This window comes from Empidonax traillii, unplaced genomic scaffold, assembly GCF_003031625.1.
Source record: "Empidonax traillii isolate 1590-97213 ecotype Southwest subspecies unplaced genomic scaffold, ASM303162v1 scaffold195:size1760703, whole genome shotgun sequence".
Classification (NCBI taxonomy): domain Eukaryota; kingdom Metazoa; phylum Chordata; class Aves; order Passeriformes; family Tyrannidae; genus Empidonax; species Empidonax traillii.
In genome coordinates, this window is record NW_020955388.1 from 1,077,492 (window position 1) to 1,101,062 (window position 23,571).

Sequence of the window (23,571 nt, forward strand, 5' to 3'; positions counted from 1 at the left end):
ACCCCTTAAGTAGACAGCTAAGTAGGCACTTAGTAGACTCAGGTTAGACTGAATCTAATCATGTAGTTAATGAGTTACCAGTGGTCCTTGGTCATAATGTCTAGACCAGATGTTTAAACAGGAGATGAAATCTTAGCACAGTCCTCTCAGTGGCTTGTCACTCAAATTATTTTGTCAAACTTATTTAAGAAATCAGGTTTTGTATTCTTTACATCTAACTTGCATATTTTGCTTAGAGTAGAAGTAAAAGAAAAATACAACCCAAGGACTAATAACAGTTCATTAACACAACTATAACAATGTTAACATTCACAGTTATTTTGGTCTTAATATTTTTCATATGTATACATTCAATCATACTGTGTTATTATTAGGTTTTTCTAACCACAAGTGCTGGGCAAATTGTACAACAACCAACTGACATTCAAGTAATCCTACCCTGAGAAAATCTGTTATTCTGAAGCTGCAAAAATCCTTTTTTGCACTAATCCCACTCCAACATACAAAATAAATAGCAAGAGGCTGCACTGCGGAGGCAGGATTTGACAGATTGGAACCAAGAAAGCAGTTGCTCTCACAACTGCAGAAGTTTATAATTTTCACCACAGATTTACTCAGGGTAAGTAGAGTACATGCAAACAAAATGCTTACCCCAGATAAGTGCTAGACATCTCACTTAAAACCACGAATAAAGAACCCCTGGGGACTCCAAAATCTCTTTGCATCTCCTCACAGCAATAGCATTTTCCAAATTAAAATCCCAAATACAATTTGATGCCCACAAGGCTGTGTGAAGCACGGAATCTGAATTCAAATCACTACTGAAGGAACAATTCAGTAAAAGGACTTCAGTACCACAGATGACTTGTGAAGAATATGGTTAACAGAACCAGTGGATACCTGGGGAAGCATGCCAAAAGGAGATTTTAATGTGCTCCTCTTGCCAGGTAAGAGCTTGTTCTCTTGTAATCAATACAGGGTCCTAAGACAATCTGTCCACCCTTCGCAACGAGTGGCATTAGTCAGGACTGGCACCAGAGATTTCCAGTCTCCTCTGCACAGAGCTGGCATTTCTGATCTGGTTGCCTTCATTCTTCTTCCATGCCACAGGATCTCCAAGACTTCCGGGAGTTTTGAAAAATGCCTCATGATGTGCAGGACGAATGCTCTTGGGAGTGAGGGGAGTTGATGAAGGCTATTTGTGAAACAAAACCAAAGTGATTCAGCAGGGTTTTCTCAAAGCCTACATGCAAGCATGCAAACAGAGGACAGCTGGGAGACATTAATCCCTGTACCCTGCTACTAGAGAGAACCACTCACACATCCTTTCAGAAGCTCCACATTAAAAACTGTGGGCTTTGCCCCTGCTTTTTGTTCTGGAACTGTATGCCAGTACATCACTGCTAGAAGATGAAAGCCTCTATCTCATTTCCAACTTAAATTTTTCACAATTAGTTCACATTCATTCGTTCTTATGCCAATCTTGTCTTTTAGCTTAAATGGCTCTTTCCCTTCCTTGATGTTTTACTCACTTTTGTTATTTGTTAGCATCAAGAGAAATCAAAAATTAGTCTTCTAAACCCTGACCACTTCTCTTTCAGGTATCAATCTACTGTAACCTCTAATGTTAGTATCTGTAATAAGATTGGCTGCCAACCAGTCTCTTACTACAGCCTTTTTCTAAAGCTCGAAAAAGATAACCATAAAGTAATGTTCATAAAGCTTTCATATGTTCAACCTGCTTGTCATGCCTTAGACAACAGGAAAACGAACTATAGATTTAAGAATGTAAGCTGAATTAAGTGTCAAAATGTCACTGCTAATAGTTGCAGAGACCCAGGTAACGCAGTGTGACTTGAGTGTTTTATGTCACTCATTGTATTTCAGATAAATGAGTCCTCCTTCACTTTTAGATTTCTTTTTTTTTTACCCAAGAGCCTTTTTCTATGGTAAATTTTTAAAAATAGCTTTATAAAAAGTATGAACAAACCCCACAAAAATAGTTGATTTCCCTCAGTTCTGATGCTGCTGTTACGTTTCCATTACGTAGTGAAGAGAGATCAGAACAGGGCTGAGGGGGTAAACCAGGACATTACTACCTGAAGAAATGTTGCAGCAAACTGACTACTGAATTCTGACAAACAATCTTCCTATCCACCTGATGTGTTTCTGTAGCCATTGCATAACACACAACGGTAATGTCAAATGGGGAAAAAATACTGACTTAGATTTCCGGGGGATTTTAAAACCCCTGTAAGAGTTTTAAAACTAACCATTTCACTGTTCAGGACGAGATGTGCTATGCTGAGCTATGTCTTCAACACTGTCCCAAGCCCTGTGCCACTGCTACAGATGGACACACACAAACTAAGCGGAAGACACAGCTCCCAGTGTGCCAGCTCACCACCCTGACCCAGCAGCGCCAGCCTGTGGCAAAAAGTGCCTTCAGGCCCTGTGACCTGGCATGTGTCTTTCATCATCACTCACTCACACACCTCTCCCTCTTACCTGCTGCAGCTTCAGGAGGGTCACCGGGTGCCCCACACACACGGGGGAGTCCAGTTTAACAGCACTGCAAGATCTTGTAAGCACAGGACTCAGGTGTAGAGCAGGGTGAGCTGGTTGCTGTAGATCCACAGAAGGAGTAGTTGAGACCTTGGGGGTGACCACTGCCGTGGTGCTTATGAAAACAGGGGTTGTTGATGCCAGGCTGGACATACTGAAATTCATGGAGGCAGCAGCTGAGAATGAACCATCGGGAACTGGGGAAAGAGGACTGGTGAATGAGGGAGAACAGACGAGAGGGAAGGAAGCCAAGGCTGCTGATGGCACCATGACACAGGGTACACTTAGAGAAGGTAACTGGTTCGAAGCCAGGCTGATGGCACCAGGGGCTTGGTTCGCAGAGAACAGGAAATTAAAACTGCTTAATCCTAAACCAAAGAGAGAGGAAAAAAAAGCATTAATACAGTTGACAAATTGGAAGTAAGTTATTGTAACTTCATCCAAAATAGGAAAAAGATGTGAAAATAAAGAAAAGTCTGGCTAGGAAGTAAACTATGACAAAAATAATAAAAAAAAAGAAATAAAACTGTCACAAACGCCTGACTCTTCTGTCCAGTTGCTTTTCTTCACCTTCTTCCACATCCCCCCCTACTGTTTGTTCACTGTACCCGCATCCATTTAATTTGGTCAAATTAAGTACCAACCACATATACTTTTCTGCTTTCTGCTTACAACTTCAATTAAGAGCGACATCCTGGCTAAACAAACACTTTTTTTCATTAACAAGAATCATATGCTCTGCTGTATGAAAACATATATGTTGCTTTTAATGAGAAAGAAACCCCAAACTAAACCAAACCCAACAAATGGGAGACACACACAAAGACAGACCACAAAGACATTAATTTTTCTGAAAACAGCTGAAATACTGTGTTGAAACAGAAGCTTCTCTGGCTTCCAGTTTGTCTGACCTTCCAAAACACCAGGATCAACATTTTCAAACTGACCATCTTCATCCTAAGTCATATCCATAGACCCCACTTTGTGCCACAAGTGAATCAAATACTAAAGCACCAGTCATGGCAATCTGCCACACATGTCCTGTTCCAACAAAACAGTCTTCCACTGCACACAAACCATGGTGGACACTAAATCCTCTTGCAATATTTTCAGCTGCTTCCCCTCTATCCCTAGGGTATCCTGCAAGCAGGATTGGCTACACTTGCAGTGCCTTGGTTTTTAGGGGGTTATCCTGATGATGCATGTTACAAGACAGTACAAAATTTATAGGTGACTAAATTCATCCACTCAGGGGGAAGCTGCTGCTCTGTTTTGGCCCCCTTAGTGCCAAACCTAGACTTCCAGCTCCTCTGACTTTTGAATGCTGGATAAGTGTCCTTTTTGCTGCACATAATTCAAACATACAAAACCCACAATAAGTATCTCTATTAATGTTTGAGAACCTCAGAAAAATGCCTGTCTTTTCAGAGGAGCAACAATTCACATGGAGTCAAGATAGTTCAGAGCTGCTAAACTACTACAGAGAACTGCCGTCAGGTTTTTTGTGCCAAATATAGACTTATTCACCTATTTGTAGCACACCATATTTGCTCAGTGAACAGATACGAGGTTTGGCTTGGTCCTTACCAGTGGTAGGCTGAACATAAAGATACTGTGGTTGGAAAGGTTGATTGGCATTTTCTTTAGAGATGTGCTCATTTCCTGGAGGGGGTTCATCAGGGTCTGTGTTCTGAGATCGTTTTTCTTGCTCCTGACAATCTAAAGACTCCTTGCTTGCAGCCTCTGGAGCAGCAGGACTTGCGAGGTCAAGATGGTAAGTTTCTAGATGTACAGCAGAGGGACAGCCATTTCCTGGGGTAGATTCAGCCTCGGGTGATTCAAAAGGCTTCTAAGCAAAAAAAGAAGTGGAAACAAAGCGTCCAAACTGAAAAAACACAGTGCAATGCCTCTCATGCACCTTCCTCGCCTATGGAATAAAATGAGTATCTCTAGAAAGGAGCAGCACAAACCTGATTAGCAAATCACTAAGTTATAAATTTTGACTGAGGGTTTGAAGAGCCATATTAGTGATGCCTGAGCCCTGTGCCCTTTGCTGTAGTTCACTTTCAGTCCTTGGAAACACTAGATAAGAAATACGTGATCTCTGGGATTATTTTTTATTGATAAGTAAAAACACTTGTTTCAAATGGTTTCTATTGAACATTCAAATGGCTTATATGATATGGCCTTGAGCCTGACCCCTACTGTCAGTAGTTAAGAGAACCCGGAGATAGCTACACATCACCTTCACCATCATCTTTCTCTCACCAGCCTGCTGTGGGCACCACTGAACTTGACAGAGTAGTGGGAAAGTACAAAAAACATTTGCTATAGCTCAGCAGAAGCAATGCTGCTGCTGTCTGGGAAAGCCCAAGCTAACAGAGGAAGATGAAGAGGAATAGTTACATTGATTTCTTCCCCTGAACACACTGTTTTGTTCAAGACAATGATTAGGACACTGATTCCAAAGAGCAGCTGAGCATCACATCACTAGGCAAAGCAATCGCAGTCCATTTTCCCCTAGCAATGTGAAAACATCTCCCAGTTAGTGCCTGTGCTTCCTGACACAGCTCCCTTACAATTTTATTAACATATGGGAGGCAGCATTTGTATCTCTAACAAGAGTGGTGTAGTGAGTTTTCACTTCTGAAAACATTGTCTTTGGCAAAAGTCTTTCCTCGCTACGATAAAGCCTAAGTGATAATGAAAATCACTTTACCTTGGGTACTACAAGTGAGAGGGGCAAATCGCTCTGCTCCATAGTCTGCTTTTTAGCAGCTGGCTCTTCATCTTCTGCAGGTAAAGAGGGTGATGTGCACTTGTGGGAGCTGCGTTTCTGGCAGACAGCCTGAGCTTCGGCACTCCTGTTTCCCTTGTCGCCTGCAGTGGGCAGGGTCTCGCTCAAGTTATTTTCCTGAAGACCACCACACAACATAAAAAGGGATGAAGATGGGAAGCACAGGAAGGGTTGGTTGGGGACCAGGGTAGCTTTTCCATTTTCGGTTTTGGAAGCTGCTGGCGTGGAAGGATGTGGAGCCTGGCTGCTGATGCCAATTGGTAGTGAGAGGCTTGGCACCTCTGCCTGAACCACAGGGAAAACTGCCTGAGGCAAAGGGTTAACACAAAAATCAGAGTCCCCAGGAACTGGAAGAAGGGAGAAAGGTGAGGTTATGCTTGAGTTCCTTGCTGAATTTGGTATAGTTTCTGTGCCACAAGCTTTGTTCCTAAAAAAAAAAAAAAAATAATGAAAAGAAGAAAAACATTTAGTCCAAAATGAAACCCCTATTTTATCCTTAGAAGCAAACAGGTACATTTTTGGACATAAACATGGGAAAATCCCCCCCCAACCACTATTTTTACACAGTTTACAAGTAGGGTCACTTTTTCTTATTTCTAATTACACAGAAGCAGACTTCTCAGGTTTTTGGTGGAACAATAATGCTTCTGGCTGCACTTGATTAGAGTTAATCATTCACAAATGAATTCAGATAGGGATAGGTGTAGAGAAGACACATGAGAAACAGAGAGTCTCTTCCACAGAATCATGATTTGCTCAGCCTATGTAGACATACATAAACATACCTGATACAAAGAACTACAGAAGCGAAACAACAATAGTGGTACAAGTACAGGTGGGTATAAAATGACCACAGAAAACGTTGACATTTATCAATATTAAAATAGTAATAACAAGATTCTGGCAACTTTTTTATCTCAGTCTCAGCAATGGTATCTATCCTTAAACTAAACATGACAAGCACAAAGATGAAACTGGACAAGAGTTCACACCAACCTACCTAGTATCTTCCTCTATTTTCTGCCTGCAGACAGTTGCAAGATTTATCATTTTGGAACAATATTCATCTGAATTCACAATACCAGCTGAAACAACAAAAGAGGTCTTCAATTAATCCCAGGTAGGTTTACCAAGAATATTTTCATACTGGCCGTATAAAATAATTGCTATAATTTTTCAGTCTTGAGACATTTTTATAACATTCACTAATCACCTAGAGCCAGAACCTGCAAGACACTCAGAATGCTCAGTCTCACTGGAGAGGTGTTCAACATCATCATTTCCTATAAGAGTGGACTGTGAAAAACCTTGTAATTGCTTTATCTTTTTCAACAACTATTCATTAGATTGGTACAGTAAAATTCATTACATTAGGAACCATAAAATAAACAAGCATTTTGTGGCTAAAGAATCTATGCCAAATTTTAACATAAGAAACTGTAGTATAGTTAGTAGAGAACAGAAATGTTTACCAGAAAACCAACTGCAGATTTATGACAGTATGGCCCAGATTCACCTCATCTAACTTTAGGCACTTGACTGGAAGGTCTAAAACACAAATCTCATCATCACATGGACAGGTAAATACAGATACCTCCCAAGAGTAATTCACCTATTGAACTGAAACACTGATTCAGACAATCAAGTGCCTTAAATTGGTGGGCTGTCATTCGAGCAGATACAGTGGCATACAAAAGAACATGCTTCATTAGTAGTTACCTTGCCTCTCTTGACGTGGGCTGTTGGGCTCAGAACTGACCTTCCTTCTGGTCCCTTCACAAGGCTGTGCACCATTAAATGAAGCATGACGTGTAAACCTTTGCTTTCCACCAGCACAGATCTGATACTGGGCACAGGCTCCTCTCTCTGGCAGAGAATCAGATCTTGGGCTATGCCCTCTCAGCTCATCTGTAGGGACATAATTTTATACAATAGTCCTTCAGGCAAAATAGGTCATCGTTTAGGCTTCTTCCATGTTACCAAACTTGGCTTTAAGGGAAGAGGTAACCTCCATACTATTTCAAACCCCACAAAATTGAAAGAGATTTAGAGCTCAGCAGGCACCAATAGACAAGATAAGAGCTTCCCTCCTATCTATTCCATAGTAGCCAGGAGGAGAGGACATTAACATTGTCCTTCACTTTTACTTGGTCTTGGCGCTGACCCAAATCTCAAAGCCAAAGGGCTTGCCTTTGCTCTGGCTTTCAGATAAGAATCATCAGCTTACAGAGACGCTCTGTCCCACCGCCTCATTCTTTGCAGACAAACCTTTTGTACAAGGGGACATCTCCAAGAAACAGCCCTGCTCTACTCTGGTAAATCCCCTTATAAAGAAAGTAATTCACTGTATAATTATTATGGAATTAATGAGATTTTGCAACCCAGAAAAGTTGTGGACTAGAATTTGAAGATATTGGCGTTATCTGCCACCGCTCTAAAATTCCTGCAGTTATGCATAGTTATCTAAGTCAGTAGACACAATATCCTTCAACATCCCTCCACAGCCACAGCTCTTGAGCGCAAAGTCTAACAAGGGCCAATGTTGAGCTGGCAGCAGTTAATAATCACAGGGTACACAATTAAATCTGGGCCATGCTTTACACACGGAAAGCAACCTTTACCACTTGGGAAGGGACTGTCAAAGCAAAAAGAAAATAAATGCAAGCTATACAAGTTACCAGTCTTTCCAGAGAACTCCACAGGCCCAATCCACTTGAAGGCTGGTTTGCGTCCTCGTTCCTCTGTGACGTGAACTTTCTTGATCAAGCCTAGGCTGGTGAGAACGTTGGCGATATCATATAGTCTTCGTACCTTTGCTAACAACAAAATGCAAAAATAGTTAAGATAGTCAGGTTTCAATGGATACAGTACATGGTAATTTCATTCCAGAATATCACCACAGCTTTCACAGATGAGGTGGGTAAAATCAAATTGGGATGGACTTAGGCCACCTCCTATGAAGCCTGCCATGCCAGCTCCCACCTGATTGTCATTGCTGCTTCATATATTTGCTGCTCAGGTTTAAGCTCACCTACCTCATTTTGATGGAAAAAGGTTAGAGAATGATTACATCAACAATTTTCCCAGAAAAGGCAGGTACCTTCACATGGGATAAAGACAAGCTGGGGGCAAGAGGCACAAGAGTGCACAGCTGATCCAAAGAGGACACATGTTTATCATTTTTAAAAATTGTAACACACTCAGAAAAATCTCTGTGACTCTTGCAAATAATATCTTTTACTTGACTATGATACCCACGTGTTGCTCAGTTATACTCCTCACATTTCTCCTGATATTTGGGGTAGAATTTTAAGACTAAAGTGCAAGTACTTTATTTTAAAAGTACCTTAAAGACTTTTATTTTAAGTCTTTATCTTAGAAAAATTATTTACTGAGTTTTTCCATGTTGTCCAAGGAATTGAGGTACCAATCCCCACTAACTGAAAAGCAAAGTGCCTTCCAGCTGTGAAAGATTGCTGGGGTAAAAAGGAGAAGTAGCACACTTCTGCAGAGATGAAAATTATTTCCATCAAATTAAACATCATGTTTCAGTTCAGTAAGTTCTGAAACATCATTCAGAGCAATACAGGTAAGAGGGTTTAAGTATGAAAGAAGTCAGCAAAAAAAAAAAAATCCTTCATTCTGAAGCTAAAACTTGGGAGATAATTGTCAAAGTGACTCTTCCCCATATCAAGCTGTTTTCACAAACTGACACTTGCAATTAAAAAACACCAAACCACACTTCAGCAAAAGCTTCATGACCTGCTCTTGCTGTTACCTACTGGTGTCAATCCAAACATGCCCTGGTTTTCTTTACTCACTGATTGATTCATTTGCCTCTCATTAGCCAGCTTACTTTTAAATTTGCTGTGGTCCACCGTATCCTGGGTTTCTTCTATCAGTATCTTTGCTGCGATGTCCAGAGTGACTATCTTGGTTTTGGAGACAAGGAACAGCATGACAAACTTTTGGCTCATAATCCGCAATGACTTGTCCTTTCTGCTGTTTGCAGAAGCTGTGTTACAAATAATACCCAAGCCTCTTAGCATATGTCATCCATCACGGCCAGAAAACTAGTAAGTAGGTTTCTTACATGCAATAGGAGTAAAGTATTTACTTGTCAGGAAGCAGAAATCTTTTGAAAGGCAGCTGAGGAATGCAGACAGAAATGTCTCTTCAAAAGGCAGTAAAAATTGCAGAAAGAGCTTTTAGAAAGATTCCAAAGACGATGCTATGCTAGGTTACACAGTTTTGTGCCACTATAATTTTGTGATTCCAATGGACTTTGTAACTTAAACCACTGTGTTACGTGGGCAGCATGAAACAGTGGACAAATGAAGATGGTACCTTCTGGCAGGATAGTGTTTACTGTCAGGTACAGGTGAGAACTAGAATATCTAGTAGAATTGCTGCCAGTCTGTAGCACAGAGGGAAAAGTCTGTCTTGAGACCTATGTTAGGGACAGAGTAGAAGGATGTATTCCGCACCCTCCATTCAGCACCTTTTTGGGAAGGATAATTTTTTACTATTTAATTTAAAAGCAAAGCAAGGGAAAAAGTCACATGGTAAACTGAGAAAGAGACTTGTGTCTGTGTATTATCACACTCAACAGTTATCTTACCAGAGCTGCAATCCGGTTCTGAAAAGTCCAGTAATGGTCTGTCCTGGGAATGAGGAATAGTTTCCTTTTTCCGTTCTCCAAATTTGTACTCTAAGTCCTGCTCCTTGTGCTGGAAAGTCATTAGCTCTCCATACTGCAGCTCTCCTGCTTCCTGAAGCATTTTCAGAGTTTGGCTGAGGTTGTGCCGGCCATGCCAACAGTACTGGTTCTTGGCCACACGGCTAACCAAGTGCAATGACTCCAGGACGTTCACTATATCATAAATTCGTCTCCGTTCAACTCCTGTTTTAAGGTTGGGAGGGAGAGGGGGGAAGACATAGATGCTCATCAGATTTAATGTGCTGTTCAGCAGAAGCAAACAGAGAACTGGCTGTTCTCTGAGTGTCCACAACACATTTTTCACTATTCACCTGGACACAACCATATTTGCACAATTAAGACCTGATTTATATGTGGCTAGCCTCACTGCATGCTGCTCTTTGTCCGTTTTCTTAACTTCCTGTCCAGCCATGGCTTCAGCCTAAAGCACTTAAACTGTGTCTAGAACTGATTGCAGTCTGCCCAGCCCCATTCACTAAGACTGCCCAGACTGCCCTGAGGTTTTCAGAGAATTTTGGCCCTTCCTGACAGAGAGCTTCAGAGGTCAGACACATAACTATGCACAAGCCTGTGTGTAACAGAGGGCAGTAAAGTGTCTGAGTCTGGCACTGACATGGTGTAGAGATAAAAGCCCCTCATATAGGAACCAGTGGGAGTGTGGTCCTCTACTTGCACTTCCAAGGGCACAATTACTTTTACTTGCTAAGCAAGTACCAAGCAAAGGAGCATTAAAAGCTTCATAAAGTGCAAAGCAGGGTAGGATGTGACCCACTGTTCCCAAATGCAGCAGAAATGAGTCCTCAGTGCTGGCTGGGTCTACACCAATGGGAAATCCATGAAATATGCCCAACTTGAGTTCAGCCTGACTGATGTGAGCAAGGCTGGGGACTGAATAAGAACAGGTTGGTGGCTCTGCTCACTGTCCCGAGTACTTGTGTCCCATGCTGTTTGAAGCGTGGCTGTTATAGATAACACAGGGCACTATAAGCTGGTGACATCATCTGCACCTGAAAGCTCCCAACAGTTAACATCAGCAGAGCAGAACAGGTGCTAGTTAGGGGGAAAGGTTTTGAAAGACTTCCCTGTGGAATGCAAGGTCTTGATGCATCTGTTTACCCTTCTGGAGAATATAGATAATACCTGCCAGCCTCAAATGGATATTAGGTGAAACAATTAATGAGTATTTCTAAGAGTGTGGAAATCTTGGATTGAAACATACTCCTGAAAAACAAGAGTACTACACAAATCCTGGTGTGTTTTCAGGCATCAGCAGTATGGCCCTCTTTGTGCCCTTTCCATAGTTGTTCAGTGAACAAAGCAATATATGTTTGTAGCAAAAGCTGTATGACGTCCCTCATTTGTTACACAGAGAGCAGCAATATGTGAGTAATTTTGTTGTCACTGAGGCAAGTGGATACAGACAAGCCAGGAAGGGAAAACAAAGGGAGAAGGACAAACACGTCCCCTCCTGGGAGGCAAAATTCCCCACAACAAGTTTTAAAAGAAAGTTTCTACCATTTAGAAAAGCAAGGTAATGTCACTCCCAACACAAAATAAAGAACTATTCATTATCAGCTGTACAAGGCTGGAGCACAAGCATCACATGCAAACATATAAAGGACTAACTACAAAATCCCAAAGAATAATTAATTTTAAAAGTAATATAACTAATTACCTAATCTGAATTCTATCCTCTTTCCACTTCTCATTACCAAGGCAAATAAATGAGAATTTCAAGGCCTTTCTTAACAAAATCACAGAGGACATCATGTGATCTCCTTGAGAACATGAGATCTTGGAAGACGTAATGTCAGACACGTTGCAGAAGTCCTGCAGTAAACCCAAGTAGTTTCCTACACCTAGTAGTTTGCAATCATTTCCTCAAATATCTAATTTTGACAAAATCTGTCGTTTAAAAAAAAAAACTCCTTCAGCGGTTTTTAACTCTTGACTCCTTCAGTGTTCAATAAATTGAATATTTAAGAAAATAACAGAGTTGGTAAACAGCTGGAGTCAAGATTTGTCCAGTGAAAAGTACTGTCAGAAAGCAGACTTCAAAATGGTAGCATTAACAGGCAGCAAAGACACTCAGGAACTTTAGGCATTTCCAACTCTTGATTAGTATGATTAAAAGAGCATCCAGACCATGGGAAAGGCAGATTTTGAATGCAGTCTGTTAGAAGATGATCTTTGGAAGGCCCACCTATTGGGTTATCCCAGGTGATCAGTTATCCCATTTTTGCAGGTATACATACCAAGAACTGAAGCCACTTCATCCAAAGAAATAGTAGTTTTCTCTGTTGACAGTGGGTAATTTGGATAGCGAGCTAGAAACTTTTGGCACAAAAGTCCTAAGCTTTTCTGTTTTCTGCTGGGCCTCTGCTTTTCAAATTCATCAACCGTGGTGTCGTCTACTATATCATACTGTTAAAAAATAAATGTTAACCCTTTAGTGCAGAGCTTTAAAAGCAAGACATAGTCAAGTGAGGCACATTTCAGATGCTAGCAATATTTAAGCTCAGATTTTCTAATAAGGAAAAAACCATGGACTTCTTGCAAGCACAGAGCACTTGGGTGACACACTTGCAAGCCCTTTTTAATTCATGACACAAGATATCTACAGAAAAACTCTTATCTGCACTATCATGAAATAACGGTCATGCATAAGGAAAAAAAACAGTAATACCAAAAACCCAAGACTTGGAGATGTTAAGATCCTACTCAGAAAGAGTACTTCTTTTTGAGAGGAGAAGGAATATTCTCTCAAACAGTTCTGGATCTCATAAACCAGAAAATGCAGAAGACATCAAAGAGTTCCTGCAAAACCTCTTTCAAAAGATTTTGCTGCCCTTCACAGTGACTTTATCACTTTAAGACACCAGTGCTTGTGGAAGGGTTGGGGGCACAGTGCTAAGAGACTATAAAAGGTACTACCCAGTCTTTGAACCTTAAACTCAGTCAAGCTGTTATGTTAAGGCATTCTGTAAGATGGTCTGAACATGGTCTTTCTGTCCCTGAAGGGGCAAAAAAATAAAAAACAACACAACTGTGATGCCAAGTATGTACAAAGAGGTATGTTTTTTATCACAAAATGAGAATGATGGAGGGTTTTTCTGGTAAATTTTGCCCTCTGGCAAAGAAAAGCTGAAGCTGGTGGCCACATTTCCTTGCATATGGGATCTCAAACTGTCCTTTGTTAGTTGTGACTAAGTGACCTTGTGGCAGGTTGTTGCTCTGATAGAATTCTTTGAGGTTTATATGGTATGGAAATAGTAGTATTCTTACAGTAACGCTTCTACTTCTTTTATAAGTTACCTTTCTAAGCAAAGAAGATTATTAAGTGTAAGTTTTATTAACTAGAAAATATTTGAACTCTTTATAGAAGCCACCCCAAAAATGCTGTGTGATCCTAGCAGGCTCAGAGTGGTAATGAAGTAATCTTTAACATCAACTATCTTTTACTTACTGGATGCTATGTTAGGAATAATCTTTTGTTATGACCATGCAGAATTCTCTAGACTACTGTAGTGTAGTTTTTACTTGCTGTAAAAACTACACTTCAGTGTGATCTGTGGCCTATCAAATGATGCTTCTCAGTAGGAGGACCCCAGAACTATTTTCCTGTCACTGAAATCACCAGGGAAGGATATTATACAAGAAATAATCCAGGAGAGGAAAAGTAGTGGTTGGAACAAAAAGAGTATGAAGGAAGAAAACTGTAATGACGCTTACTACAACCTGATGACATTTTCTCCAGGGACAGACTTCACAAGGCAAGGACAGGGATCAACACCTGCATTGCCCAAGTCTTGGCGAGTAAAAATCTTCCTAACACTTGACAACTAGTCTAGGGGCTGGGGTGGAAAGAGGGAGAAAGTTTTCAGCTGACCACTTTGCAGGGTTGTTGTGGACAAGGTGTAAGATTTGAAAACCATGCTCTTTCATTGTTGAATTTCTTTTTGAAAATGATGCCTGTTTAAAACTGATCTGGCAATTTACTTTCTAATGTGGTTCAGAAGTACTGGGGAAAATGAAACATTTAAGCTCTACTTCCTTCACTGTCCTTTTAAGTAACATTCAGGCTCTTGAGGAGGTCTCAGGTCAATTATTAGTAAGACAGTTACTTTTAGTCTTTTGATGTCCTATTGCTCAGCCAGTGCTGTGTAGGCAACTGTCCTTGGGAGTGTCTTATAATTCTGGAGTTTTCTACAAGGAGTGAAGGATCGGTTGGAAGAAAACTGAGGAGCAATTTAAGGAAGGTCTGCGTCCTAACTGAACATAAGGTAATCGTGTTCTGAGTCTCACCTGTAATGAATCAGGTGTGTCACTCTGCTCACTGTTTTCTATGGGTCTGAAGAGCTCTTTCTTCTTCTCTCTGTCCCTCATGTCAGGGCTAGCAGCACTAACAAGCATCTTCAGGTTAGCAGTAGGGGTCCAGGGATCAGGCTGAGGTCTGTCAATGATCTTAACAGGTGTAATTGGATTTCTTTCCGGTGTGCAGCCTTTTTGCTTCGATAGATCAATTGGTTCATTCTTAATGGGAGTCTTTGGGGCCATCCTGGATCGATCAAATATGTTTTCCTATTAAAAACAAAGTTCTTTAAACACAACAGGAAAGAAAACATTCCAACAATCAATTTCACCATTCTTATGAAGGTAATTGTAGTGACTCATGCCTTGGTACTCATAGATATATTTAGCACAGTTCTTCTGCCTTTGTTGGAAGTGGTAAAATATTCTACATGCTGCTATACTGGAGGAAGTGTATATGAGGTACTGCCTTGAAATATAGAACCTGAGGTCAACGAATGCAACTTGTGGTATATTAGGCTTTTAAACTCTGACTGTTATTACAAGACATCATTGCCCTCAAACATAAATCACCAAGTCGCAGCAAAACTGAAATAAAGCACTGGTCATATTACACTTAGCAAGAAAATACACTGTTCTGTTTGAAAAGTGCCTAGTTAAAAGCCATGGTGGGGATGCAGATCAAACTGTCACAAAATGTCAAACTGAATTGGATGTGACTTCATGTGCAAGTGAGAAAAGTTTTGCATATGCACTATCTGCTGCTCAAAGAAACAAAGAAATCTCCATAACTGTTCCTTGACTACAGTTAAAGAGCTGCTAGAAGGAAAAGCCTAGTTCATCAGCTGATCTTTATCATTCCTTGAATGAAGCTCAACTCCTTCCAGTCCCTAGCTGCAATCAAACCTCTTTTATATTTCATCTTTGGATCCAATTTTAACCCTTTCTCTTATTTCAAGAATTATCACTACAGATCAACTCATTTCAAAGGACTGACTGAAAGCAAGCATCAGTGGCATCCTTGAGCTGAGATCTTTTTTCAGCAACAAGAAACACTATTTCACTCTAGCCTATTAGTGTAAATAGCTAATGAAGATTCAAGGAATTAAGTAAACAGGATGCCACATTGGCTTTCTTTGCAAAAAAGACTGTGACCCAAATATCCTAAGCCTGGTACAGAACTTCCAGAAATGCCCATGCAGAAAGTCACACTTTTTCTTCCTGCCCAGGGAGATCAGTGTTCTTTTTAGATAGTTCAGATATCACTTAATTCCCCTTAATACCCTATAAACAGGACACTGTTTTCTGGAACTCTAGCTAATATTGTTCAGTGGTTTCTAGATTTAGTATGCACCTTGAGTGAAGTGAGACAGAAAGCAAACTGAACAGATTATCATCAGAAACCTAGAAGAGCTTATAACTTGCTGTAATGGGCGATGAAGCCTTTGAAATCACAGCAAACTGCTTTTAAACTAAAATTCAGCATTGAAGTTATTAACTCTTCAGGGTAATTATGGCTTTTTGGTCTCAAACTGAGCAAGTCTTCCTGCTCAGATTAAGGTTATGGCTGCAATTTTTTTCCAAATTAGTTTTAAAAGTCTAACATGACAACATTGAGGCTGCATATTTTGTGCTGCAACAAATTCAACTCAGAAATGGCATAAAAGCCAATTAATATTAAATATTAAGTTATACTGGTTTGCTTCAAGAACTTTCTTAAGTTTTGCCTTTTATTTGAAGTAATTTAACTATTCACTAGCTGAAATAGATATTTAAATAGGTGATGCCACAAATCATCTTAACAGGTACAGTCTTGCTAGAAAGGAGAAAGAAGTTTTAATAACAATCGAAACTGGCTTTTACTAGAAGCAGTTTTGTAGCATTCAAACTGGAAACAAATTTGGCACATCAAAAGCACTGTTCTCTGAGCACTGATGAAGAGCACTTCTGCATGTGTTCATCTATGAATTACCCAAAAGGATATAATAAATACATCTCTTTTTACAATTAACAGTCATCCAGTTGTAACTTATACTGTGATAATTAGGGGTCAGTTTAGAGGCCATGGTACTTCTTAGTACATATGTTCACATTGTGATGGCACTCAATATATTCTCGCAATTTCAGGTTTGGCAGTGAATCAATTACTTAAGTAATGGAGAAAGTGTACCTTCCCCTCAAGTTCCTGTTCCCTGTGGCTAGTGGTAATGGAACTGCAGTGAGGGCAACTGAAGCTGCTGTTTCAGCACCTCAAATTTTCATGTTTGTGCAAATATCACAGTGAAAAAAGTAATGGCTTTACATGAGAAGCATGTTTACTCCCTTTCACATCTTTATTTCCTACTTTTGTAATTACCTACTAAGGTAAGAAACACTTTTGCCCTCTCTCCTCTTTTTTTCAATAGCTGCAGTGCTATACCATCTCCCTCCATCTGTATTGCATAAAACTGCAAGGGCAGTTGATGGAAGCATGAGATTGACCTTGATCCATGCAGAGATAGCTTACGATTACAAGAGGACTGGAACTTACTGTGTAACCAAGAATTCAAACAAATCTGAGATAACAGGAGCAGATTCTGACAAGAACTATGTGATCTTTGGAGGACTCAGACTGAGCATGGACAGCAGGTCATGAATTGTGTCTATTTTGGGAGACATTACTGAGCAAGGTTATGCCCAAGACTAGATATCCTGTCTCCTGGCTGGTGAGGCAATAGGGGAACAATGAACTTGTTTCTCCTGAGTGGCCCCTGCTTAGCCTTTTGACTTGGGAACACCACTTTACATATACAGACCAGAAGGCAAGCAGAGTGGGCATGTGCATCTGCACGGTCAAAGTGGTGCTAAATAACAGGACTATACAATTCCCACGTCAAGTTAGGTCTGGTGGTTCTTACCTTTAGAACGGTGAGTTTCTACAAGAGCCCACCACCTTTCCACATGGTACCTTATTGGGATGCTTGACATCACTTAGTGAGTCTGACTTTGTGACAAAAGTCAGACTCACTAAGTGATGAACGCTAAGTGGTGAACGCTAAAGCGTTTCCCTGGGAATTAGTGCCAGAGTCTCAAATCTTCGTTCGCGAAGCCTAGCCATGAGTGCCAGAGTGCAGTCACTTACTTACAAGGGTGGCATGACTAGGAGTTCTTTCACTGGATTGTCCCTTCATCTTAAGGGTAGCATTGGAAAGCCCAGTGCTCCAAGTGCTCACAGGTAAGATGCTGCTTACGGACCAGTATGGCAGGGCAGAGCAGGTCCGATGGGCAAACCCCAAACGCTGCCCAGGGGAGCGAGAGGAGCCCGATCCGGGGCCCGAGTCATCTCCCAGCCCCCCGAGTCGCGGCCCTGCACTCGCCCGCCGGTTCCACCGCCCTCCTTCCCTCCATCCCTCCCTCCCCTCCTCTCCGCCCGGGCCGGTGCGGGGCTCCGGCGCAACGCGTGCAGGGAACCCGCGGCGCCGGGCACCGACCGGCCTGTGCCCTGCGCCCCCTGCTCACCTTCTGGGCCGCTTCGGCGCGGCCCCGCCGCCCCGGCCGGACGCTCGCCAGGTCCCGCAGCGCCAGGACGCTCACCTCCATCTGCAAAGCGAGAAGGCGCCCTTAGCCCGGCCCTTATGAGGAGCCGCTCCCGTCCCGGCGGGACGCGAGGGGAGCGCGGAGCCGGTGTGCGCTCCCGGGCGGGCGGGCAGGGAGCGGGGCAGGAGGGGGAAGGAGGGAGGGGCGGGCGGCTCCGCGGGCTCCGCGCCCTCACCGCGGCCGGGGCCGGGGCGCGCGGGGGGCGCGCGGCTGTGCCGCTCCCGCCAGGCGCCCTCAGACATCGCTTTACAATCCGGCCAATCAGGCGCGGCCGCCGGGGAGCCCCGGCTGCGCCACCGGCCAATCAGCGCGCCGGCGGGCGGCGCGCGGCGTCGGGCGCGCGGGACGGGGCTCCCGCCCGCGCGGGGCCGTTTCGCTCCTTTTCTTGGCGCTGCCCGCCCTGCCCCGCGCGCCCTTCCCGCCACCGGCCCCGCCACCGGCGGGAACGGGAGGCGGCGGCTCTGCCGGGGAGCCGGGATGGCTCCTGCCCGCTGCCTCCGCATCCGCCTGTGAATTTGAGAGAGGGGACCAAGGGCTGAGCCAGCGGCAGGCGGGTGCCGCCTCGGCCGCCCGGTCACCGGATCGTAGAAAGCGGCGCCTGGGTGCCCGCGGTGGGGCAGCTCCGCTGCCCGGGCTGTAGTCGTGCGGCACAGCAGCCCTGGGCAGCCTGGACAGGCTGTGATCCTCCGCCGACATCCCCTGAAACGAGCCTGCTGCCGGGAAGGTAAACGGAGCAGGCGCCATGGGTAGCGGTCTGGACACAAGAGACTTCGCTTTCTCCTCAGATCAGCCTGCTCTATGGTTTTCCTTCCCTCGGTAGCTCACAGCCTACCGACATAAGAGAAAAACTGGGAGAGACCCTTGTCCTAAGTTAACTCATCAAATCCAGGCAGCCTGTGAAGCTGTGCAGTGCTGAGTTTTTAGTTGTATCTGTTTTGATTATGCGGACACAATATTAAAAAAAGGATAGAAAATTGTCAAAATCGTAGCTTTCTGCTGTGCAGAATGACTTCAGACTTGAATGTGATTGCTCTAAGCTTGAGACCCTTTCTGAAGAAATTTGCTTTGTGCAGTGTAATTAACTTTGCTTTTTAAAGTGAGTTTGTACTTAAATTCTTTTTTTATTTTGTTATGATAATGGCAGACATGCAGTTGCATTATTCCTGTCTTGTTATGGGAGGGTTTCCTTCTCAATAGTTCATGAGTTAGTAATGAGTTGTCACAGAAGAAAAAAATCTGATTATAAAAATATTAATTTGGTAATTTTTGAGGAACATACGAACTTTCTTTTCAGTAGGGATGCAGAAAACAGATAGATATTAAATCTCTTGCTTTAGCTGTAATTTATTTGCTTTTAATGTACTCTGATTTATTTCTTTTCAGCAAGTTCCAGTATACCGCAGTTTGCCGAAGAGAATGAAATATAAACTCTAGAAGAACCTCTTTTTATAAAAAACCCCACCAACAACAAAACAACCAAAAACTATACAAACAAACCCTTCAAATTTTTTAAGCCTTAGTCTTCATACTGTCTAGAGGAACACTAATTGCGTAAGTTCAAAGTATGTATCTTAGTAGGTATTCGCAGATGTATAGAGGAAGACATTTCTAAGGTGTAAACTATTACTGCTGCTGTCACTCACAGGAACCCTGAAAACAGACTCATGAGAATTGTAAGATATGCCGAGTCATGGAAAATCTGAACAAGAATCTTGCGTTGCAGACGTGCCCAGGCATGCACTCTAGGCTGAGGTAAAGAAGTTGAGAAGAGAGTTTAGCAGCTGAGAAGTTGCTTTTGTGCTGAAGTCCCAGTGATAGGAAATTGCCATCTGGCCCCTTTAGTCATCTACTTAAACTAAAGTGACATAGAAAAATATGTTCTCACACCCTTATCTTAGATCTGTCACAGGCAATTATGTATCCACTGTCAATTAATAACACCTCTTATAAGGTATTTCATGCAGGGAAAATTTAATAGGTCTAACTGCATTTGCTGCTCTAGCACAGAGACTGTCTGGTTAAGACTTTAATGGTGGTTAGGACCTTAATATTTGAGTCACTTGCTGAAATATTATGGCATGTGCTTGTAGAAGGTCATTTGATCATTACAATAATTGCTTCTGGCCTTAGAAATCTGGTAATTTATAAGCCATTAATCAGAATATCCCTATGTTGGCATGAGACCTGTGAGGCCTATGTCCAAATACCTGTCAACATCAACTACAGACTATATAGGCAAATGGGGCACATTCTGCTTGAGATGTCACTGACTGGAATGGATCTGGGGCTTTAGCTGACACTCAGGACTTGTGACTTTTCTTACTTTAGGTTAAAAATGCCTCTGAATATAACTTGGGTTACTATTAACGCTCTCTACAAGTCCTCAAGGGAGAACTAATTTGAATCAAGTTTGACACCTTCATTTAATTTTGCTGTCATTTTACACGCACAGCATTCCTGGCAGCAGAACTGCGTACTGCTTGAAGGACAGTGGCTGAAATTATTTAATGGCTGTTCTGGAAAAGCCATGATCTGTTGACGATGAGGCAAGTGAGTCAGATCTCTGATGGGCTGGAAGCCCAGCCTGCTTGATAAGTGAAAATCATCTCCAGAAGGTGTTGTGGAGCTCAGCATAAGGATGAGAAGCAAAAAAGCAGAGTTGGAGGGTGAGAGGCATCACTCCTGTGCTTAAGGGAGGTGCTGGAGCCCACTCTGGCACTGGGTGCAGTAAGGCGTATGAGTCACATATATAGACTAAGGTGGGAGAAGTGAGACACAGCACCACATGGGCAGCTGTAGGACCTGCAGTGGGTGTGCAGGGACACTGGGTGCTGGTTTAGTCTGAAGAAATCGTGTGTATTTAGCCTGGAGAAGCTCCTTTTATGGGAGGTATTGGCAGTGATTTGGATTCTTCTGTATAGGGATTCTTCTGTAATACGGAAGCAAGAATGTTCGGAATTAACATGTTAATATGAAGCTGTTACAAAAGGTGACGAACATACATATAACATAAAAATACATTATTTCATTATTTTAAAAATATTTATATATATATATTTGCTAAGCAATGCTAATCTTTTCTGTAAGATGAATACATAGTATTGTAATGAGTTTATTCTTTGCTCAGTGAAATAAACAGAAACCCAGATCTCTGATACCCTAACTGGTAAACTTGTTGTGAGTTAATGAGAACAAAACTATGACATGACATTTTCTTTGCTATCTGTAGCAGCTGAAAGAAGATAGCTGATTATCAGATAAGATTAATTGTTGCAGGCATCTACACATATATCATAATATGCTCCAAGATGATTTTTCCATCTATCTCTATATGGACAAGTAATCTACTACAACTGGCAGGAAGAAGTTAACAAATTGACTACTAAATTTAAGCACAAGTGTCTATTCTTGAAGGATTTTCTTATCTAATTTTTTTACAGGACCAAAACCCACTATCTGATTATTTGTGATTTTGAATGAATGATACATAGACTAATATATATATTTTATTTAACATGAATATTATTAAGAATTAAGCATTCCCATTAATTTCTTTCCATTTGTTTTAGACTTGAAAATACAGTATTTTGTGCAAGGTAGCTATGAAGGTACCCATTCTTCATGATAGACAATAACTTTGGCAGAGGAGATGGATAAAAACAAACCATATCAATGTGTTCAATAGTACTTCTCATCTTGGAATAGGAAATAGTTTTTAAGGTCTTTAAACCTGTGTGACTTCTTGTAATGCAAAAAAAGATGGGCCAAAGACGCAGTATTTCTTCTCTTTTCTCTCCTCTTCCCAGCTGCCTTTTCCTATGCACTCAGTTATGATGGAAAATTATATTTCTCTGTCTGTTTTGGCTAATATTTGAAGTTTCAGCGCAAAAGCTATGAGTGAGGAAGAGACAGATCCCCATACAGATCAAATTAAAAGCTTTTATTTCCATTAAAAGCCAGATTGAGTCGCCCAGTTGCTGAGTCATCAGGGAAACTGTGTATGCCGGCGCTCTCATCAGTGAAGGTAGTGGCCTGCCTGGTGTCTGTTGCTGATTGTTTCCCAAGCTTCTGCTGGCTTAGGTATCATCTCCTCCCTGCAGCAGCTTGGAAGTTATCACCCTTCAAGGACCTCAGGCTGCCTGGGGCTGGGTGTGTTCTGCCCTGGCATGGGCTCTTGACATTCAAGAACAGCCAGAAGAGGTTGCATCAGGAGTGATTCTATGGACATGTGACATCAGTAGCTGTGGCTAAAATACAGAAGCAGGACTGGGAGTGGGACGTGGACCCAGAAAGGCCCTTCTCCCACCACGCTGTGGGGTCATGTGCTTTTAAAGTTTACATTCACCGTGATACAGAGCCCCAGCTCTGTGAGGAGGGACAGAGAGGTGTCACAAGTAGACTACAGCTGGGTGGTTCAGTTAAATGACAGGGAAGATACGTACGTTGAAAACCTTTCCAATAGAGAAAGGCATTGAATGAGTCTCTCATTTTCTGAGTGCTGTAGTTGCTTAACTGCTCTATCAGTATCGTTGCTTTGTCCCTTGGCTCTATCTTATCTATAAAAATAGTAGGTGATATCCCTGGACTCAAATCAAGGAAGGCGCTGATGATGCTTAACCTGAGGCTACAAGCTGGTAGAAGGGCTTCAGATCTTTGGTATTTCCCATTGCCTAATTCAGGTGCCATCCTGCTCAGGGTTGCAGATTCACAGGAGGCAGCTGACTGTTTGCCTAGTGGATAGTGTAAGCAAGCGCTCCAGCTGGTTGGAAAAATCCCATCCAGCAGTGGAGCAACTGGCATGGCCATGCCTCAGTCCTTTTATAGGTCTGATGTCACGGAGCTTGTCAAAGGTCACATAAGGAAGGAGATAGCTGACTAAATCACATGGCCCTTGAATCAGCTTTGCACCTGAAAATCATTTCCAACTGCTGCTGTTAAAAAAATCCTCCACAAAGGGTTGCATTGCACTCCCGATGGTTATTGCATACTGAAATTGCTGTTTGCATACTGAAATGAATGTTCAGGTCTCTGTAAGGTTCCAATTTCACTACTCTAAGTGGGATGTAGTTTGCTTCGTGTCCCATACCATAAACCTTCTCTGCTAGGGCTCAAGTAAATAACTTTTCATTAAAAAGAATTGCAAAAAGAATAAATGTGTTTGGTGCAAAACAGTTTTAAAGGTATTATAACAATTACTGAAATATTACATGGTGATACCAGAAGGTCACCACAATAGTTGGTTAATGCCCTGTCTTCCTGCACACTGTATAATATCTTTACCCTGGACAGCCGTGAATCTAAAAGGTAATGGTCTATGGATATTTTTCAGCTGGTTGCTATATCAGAGAGATGCTGTGTGCAAACTGTCCTCTTAGGTTACCTTTAGTGAAAAGTTCTTAAGTACCTCTGCTTTGCTTGTTTAGATTCATCGTAAGATAAATCGGGACCATACAGCATAGGGTGCTATTCAGACATGAGACTATACACTTCCCATGCAGGTGCAGTCTCTGTTGATTCACATTAGAAGTCTACAGTTCTTTGTTTCTTTTGTGGAATATCAAGAAAATACTGACACACAACCATTCCTGCCGAAAATTTGCAG

At 42.1% G+C, this 23,571-nt stretch overlaps 1 protein-coding gene across 2 annotated transcripts; it reads right to left on the bottom strand.

The window, feature by feature from the left end:
- Window positions 1-264: 264 nt before the first annotated feature.
- E2F7 (E2F transcription factor 7) lies at window positions 265-18,163 on the bottom strand. Of its 2 annotated transcripts, none has more exons than XM_027886799.1 (13): window positions 18,145-18,163; window positions 17,967-17,972; window positions 14,388-14,663; window positions 12,338-12,506; window positions 9,984-10,265; window positions 9,219-9,377; window positions 8,041-8,178; window positions 7,082-7,270; window positions 6,363-6,447; window positions 5,285-5,789; window positions 4,153-4,414; window positions 2,509-2,933; window positions 265-1,195 (listed from the first exon to the last, which is right to left on the bottom strand). In XM_027886799.1, the coding sequence occupies exons 2-13, from the start codon at window positions 17,970-17,972 to the stop codon at window positions 1,019-1,021; spliced, it is 2,673 nt and encodes an 890-aa protein (XP_027742600.1). In that variant the 5' UTR covers window positions 18,145-18,163; the 3' UTR covers window positions 265-1,018. The 2 variants fall into 2 exon arrangements, with proteins under 2 accessions (XP_027742600.1, XP_027742599.1); XM_027886798.1 differs by having other exon boundaries at window positions 17,892-17,972; window positions 18,145-18,152.
- Between the last annotated feature and the right edge of the window lie 5,408 nt (window positions 18,164-23,571).